This window comes from Vigna unguiculata, chromosome 2, assembly GCF_004118075.2.
Source record: "Vigna unguiculata cultivar IT97K-499-35 chromosome 2, ASM411807v1, whole genome shotgun sequence".
NCBI lineage: Eukaryota > Viridiplantae > Streptophyta > Magnoliopsida > Fabales > Fabaceae > Vigna > Vigna unguiculata.
The window spans coordinates 31,383,553-31,401,002 of NC_040280.1; the positions used below are offsets into that span (position 1 = coordinate 31,383,553).

A 17,450-nucleotide genomic window follows, 5' to 3' on the forward strand; every position below is an offset into this window, starting at 1 on the left:
TCCTCTGAACTGTTATGTCATCTGGCAAATTCCGACGAAGTCGGGGCACAATCACAAGGCTAGGTCGGTCCGCCTCAGCTCCACGTAAAATGTATGGATGGGAGACTCTCCTAAACCATTGCAAATATCCCTCTGCACATGAAAAAGGAGTTGGTGCTTGGACCACTTGATGTACAACAAACTGCTTGTGATTTTTCCACCGATCATCAATAGCCTCAAAGCCCATCATGGGAAGCGAACTAGGCAATCGTGGAATAGGCTACATGAAGCCAAATTGTCGCAACACACGCTCGGGAAGATGACGGTGTACGAGGGTACCAACCCTCAGGAAGCCATAAAACATGCCATGTGTTACAAGTTTTCGAGCAGCTCTATGTGCTACATATGGGTTCCAAATCATCCCATCATATGTCAAGCCATCCAACTGGACTCTAACATCAGCTATAGCGGAAATGGCGCGTCCAGTGACATAACGTAGAGCACGGGGTTCGGTCTCCACATATGTATCCCGTACTTGCTTCCTTCCCAATGTAGGGAAGTGCTCGTATATCCAAGCCTATTCAAATAATATTTCATTTAACCATTGTCATATAAAACTAAAAACAAGTAAAATAAAGAATAAAATGTTATATAAATGGGTACCTACAGAAGAGGTAGATATCCAGCTAATTGCTTTGTATTTACAAAGATGGCATCTCCTAGCTGCTCATATAAGTGGACAAGAGCAGCAACTCTCCAACCATATCTACGACATGTGGAGAGATCTCTAAATAATTCGAGATAATGTGTACGAACATAGGTGGTGCTTTTGTTAGCAAATATCGTGCACCCTACAAGGTGCAAAAGATATGCACGTGCAACAAACTCCCATAGCTCGTTTTCACAATAGTTGTCATACCACTCTCTCAACCAGCTAAGTCGGACCTGTGCACCCCGACTTTGATTCAGCTCCACACAAGCCATGGCCCGGTCAACACCAAGAAGTGTCGTCAAAATCTCAACAGAATCTTCATATTCAAGATTTTTAGTAGAGCAAAAGTTTCCACTGATGGAAAGATGGAGAAGTGACCATACGTCATCCAAAGTGATGGTCATCTCACCAATGGGTAGATGAAAAGTATTAGTCTCGGGATGCCATCTCTCCACGAAACCCAATACTAAACCAAGATCGATATATTCATATAAAATATCGCACAAAGGCGATAATCCAGAAGCTAACACAAAAGGTGCAACAGAAGGGTGAGGACGTCCTAATTTCTTCACCTTTTTAATATGGGAGACCACTTTCACAGCTCGATCCTAACAAAAGAAACAAAAAAGAATAAAAATACTTAACAACAACAAAATTAAACCTATATAAAAACTTCTTACTGACCTGACCATCCCATATCATGCGTGCAACATGATCCTCGTACCGGGCCAATAAAGATGTATCATATGGACCACCAAGAAATCCTCCACCATCGTTATCAATCCCCTGCTCGTCCTCCTGAGGAACGTCGGAAACCTCATTCTCAACAATATCATCCTCAACAACATTAGTCTCATGCTGACCCCTTCTACGAGCCAAAGCTGTCGGTCTCTTCCGTGCACCACCCTGTCTGGAAGTCTCGGGTGCATCATTTGAACCACGTCTAGATAAATTTTCTCGTGTCCTAACCATATCTATAATAAAATAAAATACAAATTAATAAATAAAAAAGACTCGCCCTCATCTTTCCTTTTTTTTTTTCTCGTAAAAACAATAACTCTAAGTGCAAGTTCAATTTCACAAATTCAAGACAGATCACAATCAAATTAATTACATGAAACGAATTTAAATAAAAAACATTAAACGCAAGAAGTAAATCAGATGCTAAAACAGATTTCACACTAAGTTGAAAACCAAAAAACACAGCCAAAACGGATTCCTGGTTCCGTTTCGGGAAACGGCTTCCACAATCCGTTTCACCTAAATTAAAAAAAGGAAACGGGAAACGGATTCCACAATCTGTTTCCTTAAAAAAAAAAAAACAGGAAACGGATTCCACAATCCGTTTCCTTAAAAAAAAAAACTAACGGGAAACGGATTCCACAATCCGTTTCCTAAAAAAAAAAAAAACCAAATGGGAAACGGATTCCACAATCCGTTTCCTTTAAAAAAAAACCACGAAACGGATTTTGTATTCCGTTTAGGCTTCTGGGAAACGGATTACACATTCCGTTTCCTTAAAAAAACATAGAACCCACGCCTGTTCGTGTGGAAAACCCTTCGTGTCGTGGAAAACCTTCCTGTAAAATATTGAAACCAGTATCTTCTAATCTACTGCTAAAAATAAATAAATCAATTAAAATATAAATACACACATGCACACATTGTACTAATATTAAAAAACCAGTACTTCAAAAATGGAGAAGGGGCGCGAAAGGATGCTGCGGAGGCTGGGGAGAACAACAGTGTGGAGGAGAAAAGGATGCTGCGGAGGCCGGGGAAAACAACTGTGGAAGCGTGGGAGAAGAGGGAGAGGAGGGAGAAGGAGGATGAAGAGTGTGTGGAGGTGTGGAGGCTGTGTGCACGAGAAGAGGGAGAAGGAGGATGAAGAGTGTGTGGAGGTGTGGAGGCTGTGTGCACGAGAAGAGGGAGAAGGAGGATGAAGAGTGTATGGAGGTGTGGAGGCTATGTGCACGAGAAGAGGGAGAAGGAGGATGAAGAATGTGTGGAGGTGTGGAGGTTGTGTGCACAACGTCAGATTGCACCTAGGTCAAAGATTCCAAGGGTGTAAGCCGCAGGGAATCTGCTTTATTGGGGTGCGTTTTGGGTGCAGGGGTTTTGGGGGTGCAGTGCGGTGAGGGGTGCAGGGGTTTTGGGGGTGCAGTGCGGTGAAAGAGATAAAAGAGATAGTAACTGATTTTTTTACCATGGGCAAACATGAAAATAAAGTAGGTTTTGGGGGTACAGGAGATATTATTGGAGGTGCAGGGAGAAGCCCCCAACAGATTATGAATCGTAATTGTCCTGTTACGGGATGGGCCAACGGGTGACACGCTGGCGGGTTGGCCAATCAATTATTTTTTTGATTTTTAATTTTTTAAATTTGTTTATATATATATATATATATATATATATATATATATATATATTATAAATGAATATTTAAAGCATATTTAATCATATAAATATTTTCCAAGCTTTTAATTGATTAATCAATATTTTTAATTGAATAAATTAAAATAATTATTATATTTACATGTTAAATTACTCTATTATAACTAATAATTAGAACTTAGTTTGTAAGTGTTAATGATTTAAATTATAATAGTATTGTATATTTACATCTTTACAAAAATATAACATAGAAAATTTCATCTTTTCAATTATTTTTAATTTAAAAAAAAAGACTAATGAGTGGATTGACGCGCCTTTGGCTTGCTTGGCGGGTTGGGCTAAAATGAGTTGACGAACTGGCCCATCAAGCCCAACCCACTTTGTCACCCATAATATGAACTGACAATATCAAATTTAATTATTTCATTTCATTATAATAACAATTTTGTTAATTGTTGTTATCTTCCTAAACTTTTAATGTTCACTTGAAGTGTTGTCGTTTTATTTTTTCTTACGACTAACTAGTACCGGTCACCTCTTTATCACTTTCTAGAGCTTTTCGACATGTTCAAACATCTTCTCTACTAAAAGGATACCTACAAACTATGACATCCTAAGTCAAATATGTTCTTATAAGAATAAATATAATAATAAATTGAATGAATAATCATAAGTCAAATATATTCTTCCAACAACAATTAATACAATAATAAATTGAGTGAATAATCATAAGTCAAATGTATTCTTACAACAGCAATAAAATAAATACAACAATAAATTAAGTCAATAGTCATATCTCATTAATAATGTTTTTATAATGATTTAAATTGTCTATCTTTGGTTTATAGTTAGTATGATCTTTCTTATTAATTTGAAATTATATAAACAAGGAAATTAAGTGTTTAGAAAATTATGTATAATATGATATTTTGGATGAGATAATCAGATATAATATCTTTTATTTGTTTATCGTTAGAAAGTGAATTTTAAGTCTAACTTTCACACGATTTTCAATACACTTTTTTACACCGAGGTATATTTATATCGTGCATGAGAGTAAACATTAATGAGTGATCTGATAATTGATGGAACAATAGACCTAACAGGCATTGTTAGGATAAACTTTAACCACGAGTATGATACAATTTTAAAAAGTAAACTTTAAGTTCAACTCAATTCTACAAAATCAATTTGTAAGGTGAAGTTTACACTTATTTATATATTGTATCCTGATCTTATCACTGATAATATGATATTTCGAACATTTATACTTTTATATATATATATATATATATATATATATATATATATGTATATGAATGTCTGAAACAACCTATGCAGTTTATAATGTTGTGGTGTGAGGTATGTTCATTTGTCCGCAGTTTGAGATTGAGTGCGGCACAACTCAACAGAGCAATTTGTGTTTGTTCTCCTTGGTTGTATTTAGTGTTTGTTCATTCATAAAAAACCTCAGAACTCAGAATGACGCTTATTGAATATGTTACTCTACTTAAACTTAAAGTGTCCTTTAACAATTGTCTTAACGTGCATCCACTGTTTCACAAGACTAAAAACACAGCTGCAGATTCGAATTCCATTGCAAAACGAAATGGTGTGTCTGACGTGGATTCCATAAATCACATTGAATTGTTCATGTCACTTGGCCCTCTCATTTGTTTTCTTTTGGGGGACATGGCTCAATACTTTCTCAGATGCTTGATCATCTTCAACATAACACACCCACACAGGTATAATTCTTAGATTAATTTCTCTCTTCTAAGTTTAAGAATTTAATTTATGGAATGTTGAATTCAACAAGAAATTAGAGGTTCCATAAGTATAACTTTTCAAAAGAGGTAGAAGGATCCAAAGATTAGGAGGACCCCAGGACCACGATTTTTTTTTTTTTTTATTATTATTATTATTATTATTGATGCTTTTTTACATAAAAAAGGCATTGAATTAAATGCATTTTCAAACCATGGCCCCATTGAAACCTACCTTTTGGAGATGGTGATTTATGCTTACATGGTATGTGATTTGCAAAAGTTGGTCTTTTTAACCGTTGATTAAGTAAGAAAAATCACCCTTTTACTTATAAAAGGAAAAGAAGAACAGAAGTGAAGAGATTCTTGTCCCTCTCTATGCTCAAATGCTAAAAGACAAATTTGAACAAAAGGGAATAACGTTTTAGAGAAGGACTTTTCAGACCCTTGAAATACGTAATAAAAGAAATAAATAATAAAACGTTTACTACACTTAATGGGAAGGACCCCAACCTTTTTTCTATTTCAATCGGACGCTCACAATCACCTATCACCACAAGTAAATGCCACGTGTCAAGAATCGGATTGTTTATGTATTTTTTTCTACTTTGCCTTTACCTTCAAGTATTGGATAGAATATTGTGGAAATAATTTATAGTTTTGAAGACATCCAGTAAAACAAAAAGACAAAATAATAATATTCATTAAAAATATAAAAAATGCTGTAACTATCAAGTTATAATATTCATTAAAATGTAATAATCCTTTTTCATAACTGTGAGCTTCGTGATATTTGGACCACTATAAGTTTTTTTTTCTTTTTTTTTTAATTTATCCTTCCAAACCTCAAGTATATGTTTAGATACATACATTGATGTATGTTTTACACACACACACACACACATATATATATATATATATATATATATATATATATATATATATATATATATAGCAAATTCAATAGAATTGTGAGAATGAAGAGCAGAGGGTGGAAAAGTTATCTTTTGTGTACATACAAGCAGATACTCACTAGTATTTCTATACATATATTTTTTAATTTTGAATAAAATTTGTTAAAAATGAATACTTAAAATATAATTTTTGATAAAATTTTAATTTTTAAAAGTTTTATTTAAATCAAATTATTCAAAAAATAAACGATCTTCCCAAAAATAAAATTTAAATAATTTATCTCAAAATATAAATTTTAAAAAATTAATCTTCTATAAAATAATTTCAGTATCACATATCTAAATAAAAAAAATAAAGAAACATAAATTCAAATTCTAAATAATTTTTTTGTAATTAATATATTCTTTTAATAATTTTATTTTAACTGTTAAATTTAAAAATAATTAATATTTATCATCTCAGGAATCATGATAGTTATACTTATCCGAATCCGTTACAAAAGTTGTAGAATATTATAAAAAAGTTGTTTATAAAACATAATAGATTATATATATATATATATATATATATTATTTTTTTATTTTTGAAAGTTGTAAGTAAATGGAGACAATGGAGATGATTAAGTCATGAACTGCTAATTACGACGAATTCCAATGAAAAGTGTCGCTAAGGAAACGGATAGATAGAATAAAGCAAGGAGGGCCATGAAATGGTACTACAGACAAACAAACACACTCCTTAACTCTTTTATTTTCCACTCTCATCTTCTTCTTCCTTCAACTTTTCTTTCATTTTCCCCAATGTTTCTACCACATTACCCATCTCCTCTTGCATATTAAATGGGATGGTGTTGCTGATAACGATGTGGGAGGTGGTGGCTTGGTTGGTAGGGAAGAATAAATGCCGGTTAAGAGAAGCAGGCCCTACACAACAACACAAGACATGGTGCTGAGATTAGTAGCAGTAACTCCTCAAGCTCACAGACACAGATTGGGTTTTCATTGTTGAAGTCTAGAGAGAGAAACAGGGTCTCTCCCACTCTCTCATGCACGTGCTTCAACCTTCATTTGGTGGCAATCTCTGAATTTATACATCACACCCTATTAAAAGAACTTTATTTAATTCCCTCCCACTGTCTCACCTGCTTCCTTTCCAGCAAAGGTACAGCCACCATTTCCACCTTCTTCATTTCATCACATTTACTCTTCTCTCTCTCTTCCTCTCCAAAAGCACCCATTTTTATGTCACCCCACAATGAACAACCATTAAAAAACACGGAACGCGGCATGGGCATTGTTGAATCTTTGTTCTTGGTGCTTATACGGAGAACCATGAAGGATAAAGCAGTGAGAGATTAAACGGGTACTGTGTTTTATTCTCTTTTTTCTTTTTGGGTTTGTTTCTCTCTCTCCTGCAATTCTAGTCTTCTGAATGAGAATGCTTCCCGTCGGTGATGATCGTGATGTTTTGTTTCTTATTGAACCGAGTTTACGATTACCTGAAACGTTGTAGCTGAGGAAGTAACACCTCAGAATTCGAATCTGGTTCGGTTGTGACAGCTATGGTGTCAAAGGGATGATCACATTGTTTCGAGCATGAGAAGACACCGTGCTATTCATCTCTCTCATGCTCTACTGTGCACCGTTTTTTGTTGTCTTGTGACAGCTTCTGCAGTGACTGAGAAGGAAATTTTGCTTGAATTCAAAGGTAACATCACGGACGATCCACGCGCCAGCTTGAGTTCGTGGGTTTCAAGTGGGAACCCGTGCAACGATTACAAAGGTGTTTCGTGTAACTCTGAAGGGTTTGTGGAGAGAATCGTGCTATGGAACACTAGCTTGGGAGGGGTGTTATCCTCGTCGCTTTCGGGGTTGAAGAGGTTGAGGATATTGACGTTGTTCGGAAACCGTCTCTCGGGTGGTATTCCAGAAGGTTATGGTGATCTTCACTCACTGTGGAAGATCAATTTGAGTTCCAATGCTTTATCTGGTTCGATCCCTGAATTCATTGGTGATTTGCCTAGCATTCGGTTTCTAGATTTATCCAAGAATGGCTTCACTGGGGAGATACCTTCGGCTTTGTTTCGGTACTGCTACAAAACAAAGTTCGTTTCTCTTTCTCATAACAACCTCGCCGGTTCAATTCCTGCCTCCTTGGTGAACTGCTTTAACCTTGAAGGGTTTGATTTCTCCTTCAACAACCTTAGTGGGGTTGTCCCTTCTGGGCTTTGTGGCATTCCAAGGTTGTCTTATGTGTCGCTGAGAAACAATGCCTTGTCAGGGAGCGTGCAGGAGCTCGTTTCCTCATGCCAGAGTCTGGAACATTTGGATTTTGGAAGTAATAGGTTCACTGATTTGGCACCGTTCAGTGTCCTTGGAATGCAAAATCTTACCTATCTCAATTTATCGTATAATGGGTTTGGAGGACATATTCCTGAGATCAGTGCCTGTAGTGGTAGATTGCAAATCTTGGATGCTTCAGGGAATTTTTTGGATGGCGAGATTCCCTCCGGCATAACAAAATGCAAGAGCCTAAAGCTCTTGGCGTTGGAATTGAATAGGCTGGAGGGGAATATCCCAGTGGATATTCAGGAACTGCGGGGACTAATTGTTATCAAATTGGGTAATAATTCCATTGGTGGAATGATCCCCAAGGGCTTTGGTAGCGTCGAGCTTCTTGAATTGCTGGATTTGCACAATCTGAACCTTGCTGGCCAAATTCCTGAGGATATAAGCAATTGCAAGTTTCTTCTTGGGCTGTGAGTTTTATATCTTTCTCTAACTGCTCTGCATTATGTTAAACCCTCTGAATAAAATCTCAGTTCATTCTTTTATGTCGCTGCAGGGACCTTTCTGGTAATAAATTACAAGGTGAGATTCCTCAGACTCTTTACAACTTGACAAACCTGGAATCCCTTAATCTACATCATAACCAGCTTGATGGAAGCATCCCCCCAAGCCTAGGAAACCTATTAAGGATTCAATACCTAGATCTGTCACATAATTCACTTTCTGGTCCAATCCCCACTTCCCTTGGGAACTTAAATAACTTGACACATTTTGATCTCTCATTCAATAATCTGTCTGGTTTCATTCCTGAGATTGCAAACATACAGCGTTTTGGTGCATCTGCATTTTCCAATAATCCTTTTCTCTGTGGTCGTCCTTTGGACACCCCTTGCTTGGTAAACGGAGCTACATCGCCTTCATCTCCCGGGAAGGCTAAAGTTCTGAGCACCTCAGCAATCGTTGCAATTGTTGCTGCAGCTGTAATTCTCACTGGGGTTTGTTTGGTGACCATCATGAATATGGCGGCGCGTGGAAGAAAAAAAGAGGATGATCAGATTATGATTGTTGAGAGCACCCCTCTTGGGTCAACAGAATCAAATCTTATAATTGGAAAGCTGGTCCTCTTCAGCAAGAGTTTACCATCAAAATATGAAGATTGGGAGGCAGGTACCAAAGCATTGCTTGATAAAGAGTCTTTGATAGGTGGTGGATCAATTGGTACAGTCTACCGAACTGATTTTGAAGGCGGGATCTCAATTGCAGTGAAGAAGCTGGAGACTATGGGAAGGATTAGAAACCAGGAGGAATTTGAGCATGAAATTGGGCGACTAGGCAATCTTCAACACCCTAATTTAGTTTCTTTTCAAGGTTATTATTGGTCCTCTTCAATGCATTTGATTCTATCAGAGTTTGTCCCAAATGGGAATCTCTATGATAATCTACATGGGTTGGGCTATGCTGGAACCAGCACTAGTAGAGGAAATAGGGAATTATATTGGTCTAGAAGGTTTCAAATTGCAGTGGGAACTGCCAGAGCCCTTGCTTATCTCCACCATGACTGTAGACCTCCAATTCTTCATCTCAACATTAAATCCTCTAACATACTCCTAGATGACAAGTATGAAGCTAAGTTGTCTGATTATGGATTAGGAAAGTTGCTTCCCATTTTGGATAATTATGGTCTGACCAAATTCCACAATGCTGTGGGATATGTTGCACCAGAGTTGGCTCAAGGGCTGAGGCAGAGTGAGAAATGCGATGTTTACAGTTTTGGAGTTATTCTTTTGGAGCTGGTTACAGGGAGGAAGCCTGTGGAAAGTCCAACCACAAATGAGGTGGTGGTCTTGTGTGAATATGTAAGAGGTTCGTTAGAGACTAGCTCAGCTTCAGATTGCTTTGACAGAAATTTACTGGGCTTTACTGAGAACGAATTGATTCAGGTTATGAGATTGGGACTAATTTGTACTTCGGAGGATCCTTTAAGGAGACCAAGCATGGCTGAGGTTGTCCAGGTCCTTGAATCCATTAGAAATGGATTAGATTCCCATTAATCAGTTAGAGCTTTTCCATGCAGTGCAGCTCAGAACTGAAGTGATTGCTTAATTTGTTAAATTCTTCATGGACAGAAGGTATCAGATTTAGGCATTTAGCCATATACATGGAAGGAGATTTGGATCAGGATCGACTGTGTATGCAAGGTGGCAAGGGATAAGGATGTTACTTTGGCATTCAAAACGTAGAAAAGACGAAGGATAAAAATTCTTTTGTATTCTTTTTTATATTGCCATTATTTTTTTCATAAATTTGTAACTTCTGCAAATAAGGGCATTTGTTTATTCCATTACTTCTCGTGCTTTCAAGGAGGAAACAAAAAGTCTTGTTATTCATTTCCTACTAATTCTGTTTCGGCTTCGGTAACATGTGATGAGGGATAAACCACTGTATGTGAAAATGTGGAAGATCACACATATCGTTTAAGGATATGACTAAAACAGTATATATCCTACTGCAAACAAACTTCATCTTACAGTTATATGACTTTTTCTAGTCTTTATCTTTTCTTTCTGCCTCTGCCTTTTCTCCCCTTGAACAAATGCATGTCTGTCATTACCATAAACAAATTGTTTTTCTTTGTATGAAGATCATGTCTAGTGGCTCAGATCGTAACACTACGATGCCTTATAAAATGTGCAGTCTTCTTATTTCATCATGGACAAAGCAAACAAAACTACTTTTGCTTAAGTTCTCTGCTGAAGTTGTTGTCAACATTAGATCTGATCCGTCTTTTTGAAGAGGAGCTCACCTGACTGATAAAACGACTTCAAGGAGGATTGAATTATGACTACATCAGCTTCCAAGAAGGATATTTTATTAAAGTCTGCCCTTAGAAAATTTCAATTATCACATCAAATATTAGATATACAGTAGGACTTTCGTACTAAAATTTACAAAAAAGAAAAAAAAATGTGATTCTCTATTATAAGTTTACAGAAAAAATAAAACAAATGTAAAAAATGAAGGTGAAGAATACAAAAAATATAAAACTACTGTCATGCCCATAAGTTCATAACCAGAGGAGTTTCTATCTTTTCTTTCTTTTCACACTCTCCTCTCATTGCAGGCTGAGCACTCTCCTTTGATTGCACGTGAAACCAAATTTGAAGACATCAGAAATCATCTACCAGGTTCTGACTACACATTGAAACATTATAGTCTTGAAGCATAGGTTTTTAAAATTACAATTTACAACCTATCGTTTTGAAGCAACTCCATTGCATAACATGATGTCCTCCAACTCCCCTTGGTGATTGATTATTCCTACGAGGATGATGCTGGGTTCTCCAAAAGAATAAAGAATCAATAAAACAACTAAATTTGCGGAACTAATTGACAGCACATAAACTATTTTCACTTTCTGGAGTCGGAAATTCTCCAAATCCGTTCCATCACTACAGAAACATCCTTTTCAGTTGATGTAGCAAAACAAAAACGAAACCATCCAGGTTCAATACAGTGACATGAGGAACCCGGGGTAACATTGATCTTAACAACATTCAACAATCTATCCCACAGCTCAAGCTCCCCCTTTTCACTGTAAGACCGAATCAACCTGCTCATGTCAGCCCAGCAGCAAAAACCACCACTGCTCCTAGTGCACTCAATTCCCAACTGCTTCAAACCTGTGACGAATATATTATACATTTTTCGCAACCTCAATCTGTTAACCTCAATAAACTTTTGCACAAAACTTGTATCTGAAAGCATGGAGATAAGCAATCTTTGAGTTGGGACAGAAACAGTGGAGAACCTTGCCAATTTGCTAGAAGCAGCTACAACATTGTCATTATAGGAGTAGATAGCACCCGCCTTCAAACCTGGAATAGAAAGCTCATTGGATAAATCAAACACTATATGAACTCTGTCTCGGTCATGATCTTCTGCCTCCATTATTTCTGCCATGCTCACAAATTCTTCACTACCATAAGAAGATCCTGCAAACATTTCATTGGAGATTATATGAATGTTCTTCTCTCTAGCAAAGTCCAAAAGATCCAACAGTGTTTCCCGATTCAACAATTTGCCAGCAGGATCTGACGGGTTGGTTATTATAATTCCACGAACTTTTTGACCACGCATCTTTGCCTGATTGAAGGTTCTCTCAAGTGAATTTATACTTAAATTGAAGTCATCAGCGCTGCGACAGGGAACAGGTACTATCTCAGCTCCAGTGCGCCATTTTAAAACCTCGTCAAAACTGCATATTGTGTTTAAAAGTGAAAAATAATACATACACAATTTCTTCGTAATTTTATTTAACTCATCAATCATTTATATTTATTATTATATTATAATATAATTGTCAAACAATTATTTAATTTTTAATCTATTATTTTCCTTTAAATGTAAAGTTAAAAGGATAATGATAGAGGTATACTTTTCTTTGATACCTATTCAACAATTTCTATTTCTTTTTATCTTTTTAATCTTATCAGAATATATATTTTATAGCATCTTTAAGATGATAATATGATATCATTTTCATCAACAAAGAAAATTTAAATATGAATATGACGAAAAAGTTTGTTAATTAAGGTTGTTGGTTAATTAATATAGTAGTACGTCTCATTCTGCAATCTATTACTTTTTCTTTTATTCTTTTTCTTTTTTGATGTGCATCAACTTTTGGGATCCACATGAAATATTTTCCTCTTTTCTAAAAGAAAAGAAAAACGCTGTACATAATGGCTTTTAATTAAGGTACACAAGCAATTTTGTAGCATATAAAAGTAAAAATATTGTGGTAAAACGCTATTACACTCCCAATTTAAACCCTGTTAAGGTTTGAAAAACTGCCCATAAATCATAGATTATGACCACAAATATCTTTTTAGAAGAGTTTCGGCAACTCCAGTGCGGTGACATAGGCCATTATTTATACTATCATGACATGGATCAGGACAAAACTGCCCCTGTAGCTCCAACTTAAAACCTTTTCTGCAACATAAAATAGGAATTGGGAGATTGGGAAGTGATTGTTACCCGGGGCTAAGTGGCGTGGGAACAAGAAATGCATTTCCGTTATCTGCCAGGCAAAAGCCCAGAATCTCAATGGCAGAGGAAGCACCTGCAGTCAGTACCATTCGCGAAGTGTTGAAGAAAATCGGCTTTTCCAAAACTTGAGACATGAAACCAGCCACAGCCTGCAGGGTTATAGGATCAACATAGATTGTTTGTTCATCCAACCTTCTCATCAACAATCCCTTCATCACATAAAAAAACAGACAAGAATTACCACTTTGAGCTCCATCAATCCATCGAAAGGTTGGTAGGGAACAATCCTAGAAATGGTGAGAGGTGTCCCCAATATAGCAGCGCTTCCGTTGCAGTGAACCCAATCTTGAATTAAATCAAGAGATAGCTACAAGCAGCGACAGATAACAGAGTGAATTACAGTTCAATTGCGAAAAGAAGAGAAGAGAAGAAGTCACTCACGGTGTTTTGGTGCAAAGAAAGTTGAATAACACCATCGGGATTATGAGTTTGGTGGTAGGGATCATCGGCCACCTTGTTGAAACCTAGATGGAAAGAAGAGTTAGCAGCGGTTATGGAATTGGCGCGAGGGGACACGTAAGCAGAGGCAGAGGCGTTCCTTGCAGCGAAAGAGAGAGAGCGGTGGAAGGTGGTGGAATCGTCCTTATGGTTGTGGGAGGGTGGTGGTTGGTGGTGACGTGTCTTGGTTTTGAAGAAGAGTTGAAGAAAGTAGAAGAGGGCACAAGGAATAACAGAACCCCAGAAAAGACCACCTGTGCCTTGAACAACCCCTTGTAGAGGCACTATCACTCTCATCTCTCTCCTGCTATTCCTCTAAAACCATTTCTCTGTTATGTTACTGACGCAATCAAATCTAGATGGAAGCCAATGCAATACGAAACAAACTCTTCTTCTTGTTTCTTGTTAGTAGCGTGTGGACACTGAACTCAACACAAACATAATCAATTGAAAATACTCTAATCTCTTTCTTTCGGATATTCTCAGCGCCAAAATAGCCTCACAAATTTCTCCCTCTTTTTACCCTATCACCTCTATTTTTAAACTCCCATCATTTTTTTTCCACAAACTCTCTGTATCTTTCCGTGGAATGAATAGAAATAATCACCAATGCATTTCCTTTTACCGTAACTAAAATGGATGAAATGAAATTTTAAACCAGTTTTCACAATTGATGGTGTGGCCAATCGGTTTATGCACCGTTCAATTTGTTTGGTTGATTAGAGAGATAGATTAGGGAGTTGCGACGTAGGGCAAAGAGTTTATCATGAGTGGTGAGAAGAACAATGTGCGAAATGAACGGCAGATATGAAACGCAAATGTGAAGTAAAGAAACAAAAAGATAGTGTCTGGGCCACAAAATGACATCGCTCACGCACAAACGATGAAATGATTCAGGTAGGAGAGGAGAAGCAGACAAAACATCATTGAGTGGAGGAATAAGCTCTGCAAATCCTAAAACTCGTAATCTCAGACACATTTCAATTTTATATGAAATCTTCTAACTACGATAAGGGACATTCAAGAGGAAAAGATTATAAAGTAAATACATAATATATAATATATCCATTCAAACTATCTGAAACTATCGATGCTTCCGTTGTTAAATTCATTGCTTCCAACATTTTTTTTTTCGAAATAGAGATAGTAGGAGTGTTGTTGATCATAGTTAAGATACAATCTTGTAATTTTCATGATAATAAGTTGATTTTAAGTCTAAAACAAATGTGTTAGATGAGATTTGTACGAGGAACTTCCTATACATCTCCTTGAATATATATATATATATATATATATATATATATATATATATATATATATATATATATATATTTTCATTCGTGAAACTAAATATTAATTAATGGTCCAATAAGAAATGATATAATATGTCTAATTAAGAATAAATTTTTATAAGATAAACTCTAATAATATATCTGATATCATATTAAGATGTAAATTTTTAAGTCTAACTTCATCTTACAAAACTAAATTGTAAAATAAGATTTGTAATCATTTATACACTGTCTTCATTAGTCCAAGTATGACTTCCACCCACTTGTATTCAATTTGTATTTGTAAGGATAAAAATGATGCACTAAATATTTAAAAATAAAATAAATTTGTATATGGAAATTAAATATTAAAACTATACTTGATTTTTGATTTAAGTATATTATTTTAATCCAAATGCACAACTCATTAGGCTTATAGAGTGAAGAAATATTATGAAAAGTATTATAAAAATTTGTTGTACTCTAATTACTCTTTCAACTTTTCCTTACACTAGGAGGTTAAAAAGAAACCTTTCATGTTAGAAAGCCATGATCGTTATCACATCATCCTTAAGATTTTCCATTTGTGCATAGAAATAGACGTGGACGTTTGCGGTTGAGGGTTGGATGAGAATCCAGTTGCGTGTAAACTTATTGCTAACTAACAAACAAACCATTCAAAATAGTGTCCGATATACCACACACTCTTTTTAGTATCAAAATATTAAATTAATTTTAGAGAATGGTATATGTATTTTAAATTATTAGATATAATTCTCCCTGATTATTTTATTTTAGATTGTTGACTTTTTTTTTAATAATAATTGCTTCAAAATATATATTAATGTTCAGTGTTAATTAATCAGCGGTATAAAATTTTAAATACTATGAAAATTAAACTTACAATTCTATTCAAATTATGAATATGTAACGCACTCAGGAAGTTAATGTAACGCACTCAGAAATTTACAATAATTGTAAATAACGTTCATTGCTATAAACTTTGGCATCTGAATCATAATTATTAATCAAAAACAATCTCGTTCGAAAAAATATTGACATAAAATCCAACTCTATTCATACATATATAAATCGTTTAATTTTTTATTTTATTTTTTGCAATTTCTGTTTTCAAATTTGATAAAATATTTTATTTTTTGTTTAAAAAAATAATTTTGCATTCATTTTTTTTTTATTTTGATCTAATTAAATCCAAGACATTGTTTTTTATACTTAAGATATCATCAAGAAATGACTTAATTCATTAAAACATAAAGTAACTAAATAAACATATAAAAATTATAAAATTGAAGACAGTGTAAATTACAATTTAACCTAAATAAACTTAAATATACTTATATAAACCTGATTAAAATCATTTTAAATTTATTAATAATAAAATCAATTCAATTTAGGAAAAAGTATAGCAATTTTATCATAAATACATCATCTATTTCTAATTTTCCATACCAAATTATGTTGCATTTAAAGTATAAAAGCATTAACAATAATTAAACTAAAGAAATAACTATTTGTTCTGTTTCATAACAGTCTATATTATATACATTATCTCCCTCTACCAAGCTCTTTTTTATCTTCTTTACTATCTTACTGAATCAATGTTGTTCCAAAAGCTGCTAACTTCACTCTGAATTTCTGCATCTCTGATTTCATCACAATATACAAAGATTATGCGTATCTTCAAAAGAATAAAAAATCCAAGGGAAGTTTCCAAGGACAAGTTTCCAAGAACAAGTTAATAATGGATAAGGATGAGTTTTTTTTTTTGCCCTTGTGTACAAAAATATCCAAATTCGTCTGCTACTACTCACCATTAGATATTAACAAATTTATGAGAAAAAATATATTTTCCCTCGACTTCTTGATTATTTAATTATTGGCTTGCAGCTCCACTGTTATACACGTGTTTGTGTAGAGTTTGGAAGTAAAGTACCAACTTAAATATGCTCTCAGTTTTTAGAAACATGTAATTTTTTATTTTGATTTTTATTTATTTATATTTTTTAAAATCTTGATCAAATTCAAATGTTTACCACTAAAAAAATTGATAGAAAACAACAAAATCTTTCGACTTAAAAGTGAAATATTCTGAATTAATTTTTCAAATCTTGTAATGTAAAGTGATAATTCCTCGATTCCGCCAAGGATAGCTTGGTAAAAGAAGAAATAGGGATTGTAAAAATCAAACAGGAGGTGCGACTATCAATCGCTACCTTTTCTTTGGATTGCATCTGTTACCCGGCCCAGCCCAGCCCAAGAAGGAAGAAATAGAGCCGTTAGGGAGAATTTGATTACAAAAGGTGAAGGAGGGGGCGCCGAAATTGCAGAGTCTGAGTAGTGTGACCACACATGACGCAGCCCAAAGCACCCCTTCCCTTCAAATTGTAGGCCAAGGGTGAATCCGTCCAAACACAGTGTCCCACACAATTCAAATTTTGGATCGTTGGTCGTTACTCACTTACCTCACGCGGGTCCCACACTAACCAGACAAACAAGATTACAAAACCGATGTTTCCCATTTCTATTTTACACTTATCCTAATTATCAATTAATT

The 17,450-nt window shown here is 35.2% G+C and overlaps 3 protein-coding genes across 4 annotated transcripts; 1 reads left to right on the plus strand and 2 right to left on the minus strand.

The window, feature by feature from the left end:
* Window positions 1-259: 259 nt before the first annotated feature.
* LOC114174635 (protein MAIN-LIKE 1-like) lies at window positions 260-1,663 on the minus strand. The gene is made up of 3 exons (XM_028059462.1): window positions 1,376-1,663; window positions 685-1,299; window positions 260-556 (listed from the first exon to the last, which is right to left on the minus strand). Exons 1-3 carry the CDS (start codon window positions 1,661-1,663, stop codon window positions 260-262), a joined length of 1,200 nt encoding a protein of 399 aa, XP_027915263.1.
* Window positions 1,664-6,432: 4,769 nt separating this feature from the next.
* LOC114172822 (probable LRR receptor-like serine/threonine-protein kinase At1g12460) lies at window positions 6,433-10,441 on the plus strand. The gene is made up of 2 exons (XM_028057076.1): window positions 6,433-8,524; window positions 8,611-10,441. Exons 1-2 carry the CDS (start codon window positions 7,362-7,364, stop codon window positions 10,103-10,105), a joined length of 2,658 nt encoding a protein of 885 aa, XP_027912877.1. The 5' UTR covers window positions 6,433-7,361; the 3' UTR covers window positions 10,106-10,441.
* A 505-nt stretch (window positions 10,442-10,946) lies between these two features.
* LOC114172829 (probable aminotransferase ACS10) lies at window positions 10,947-14,461 on the minus strand. 2 transcript variants are annotated; one of them, XM_028057083.1, is made up of 4 exons: window positions 13,548-13,901; window positions 13,348-13,473; window positions 13,095-13,255; window positions 10,947-12,309 (listed from the first exon to the last, which is right to left on the minus strand). In XM_028057083.1, the coding sequence occupies exons 1-4, from the start codon at window positions 13,899-13,901 to the stop codon at window positions 11,463-11,465; spliced, it is 1,488 nt and encodes a 495-aa protein (XP_027912884.1). In that variant the 3' UTR covers window positions 10,947-11,462. The 2 variants fall into 2 exon arrangements, with proteins under 2 accessions (XP_027912884.1, XP_027912885.1); XM_028057084.1 differs by having other exon boundaries at window positions 11,442-12,249; window positions 13,548-14,461.
* Window positions 14,462-17,450: the final 2,989 nt, after the last annotated feature.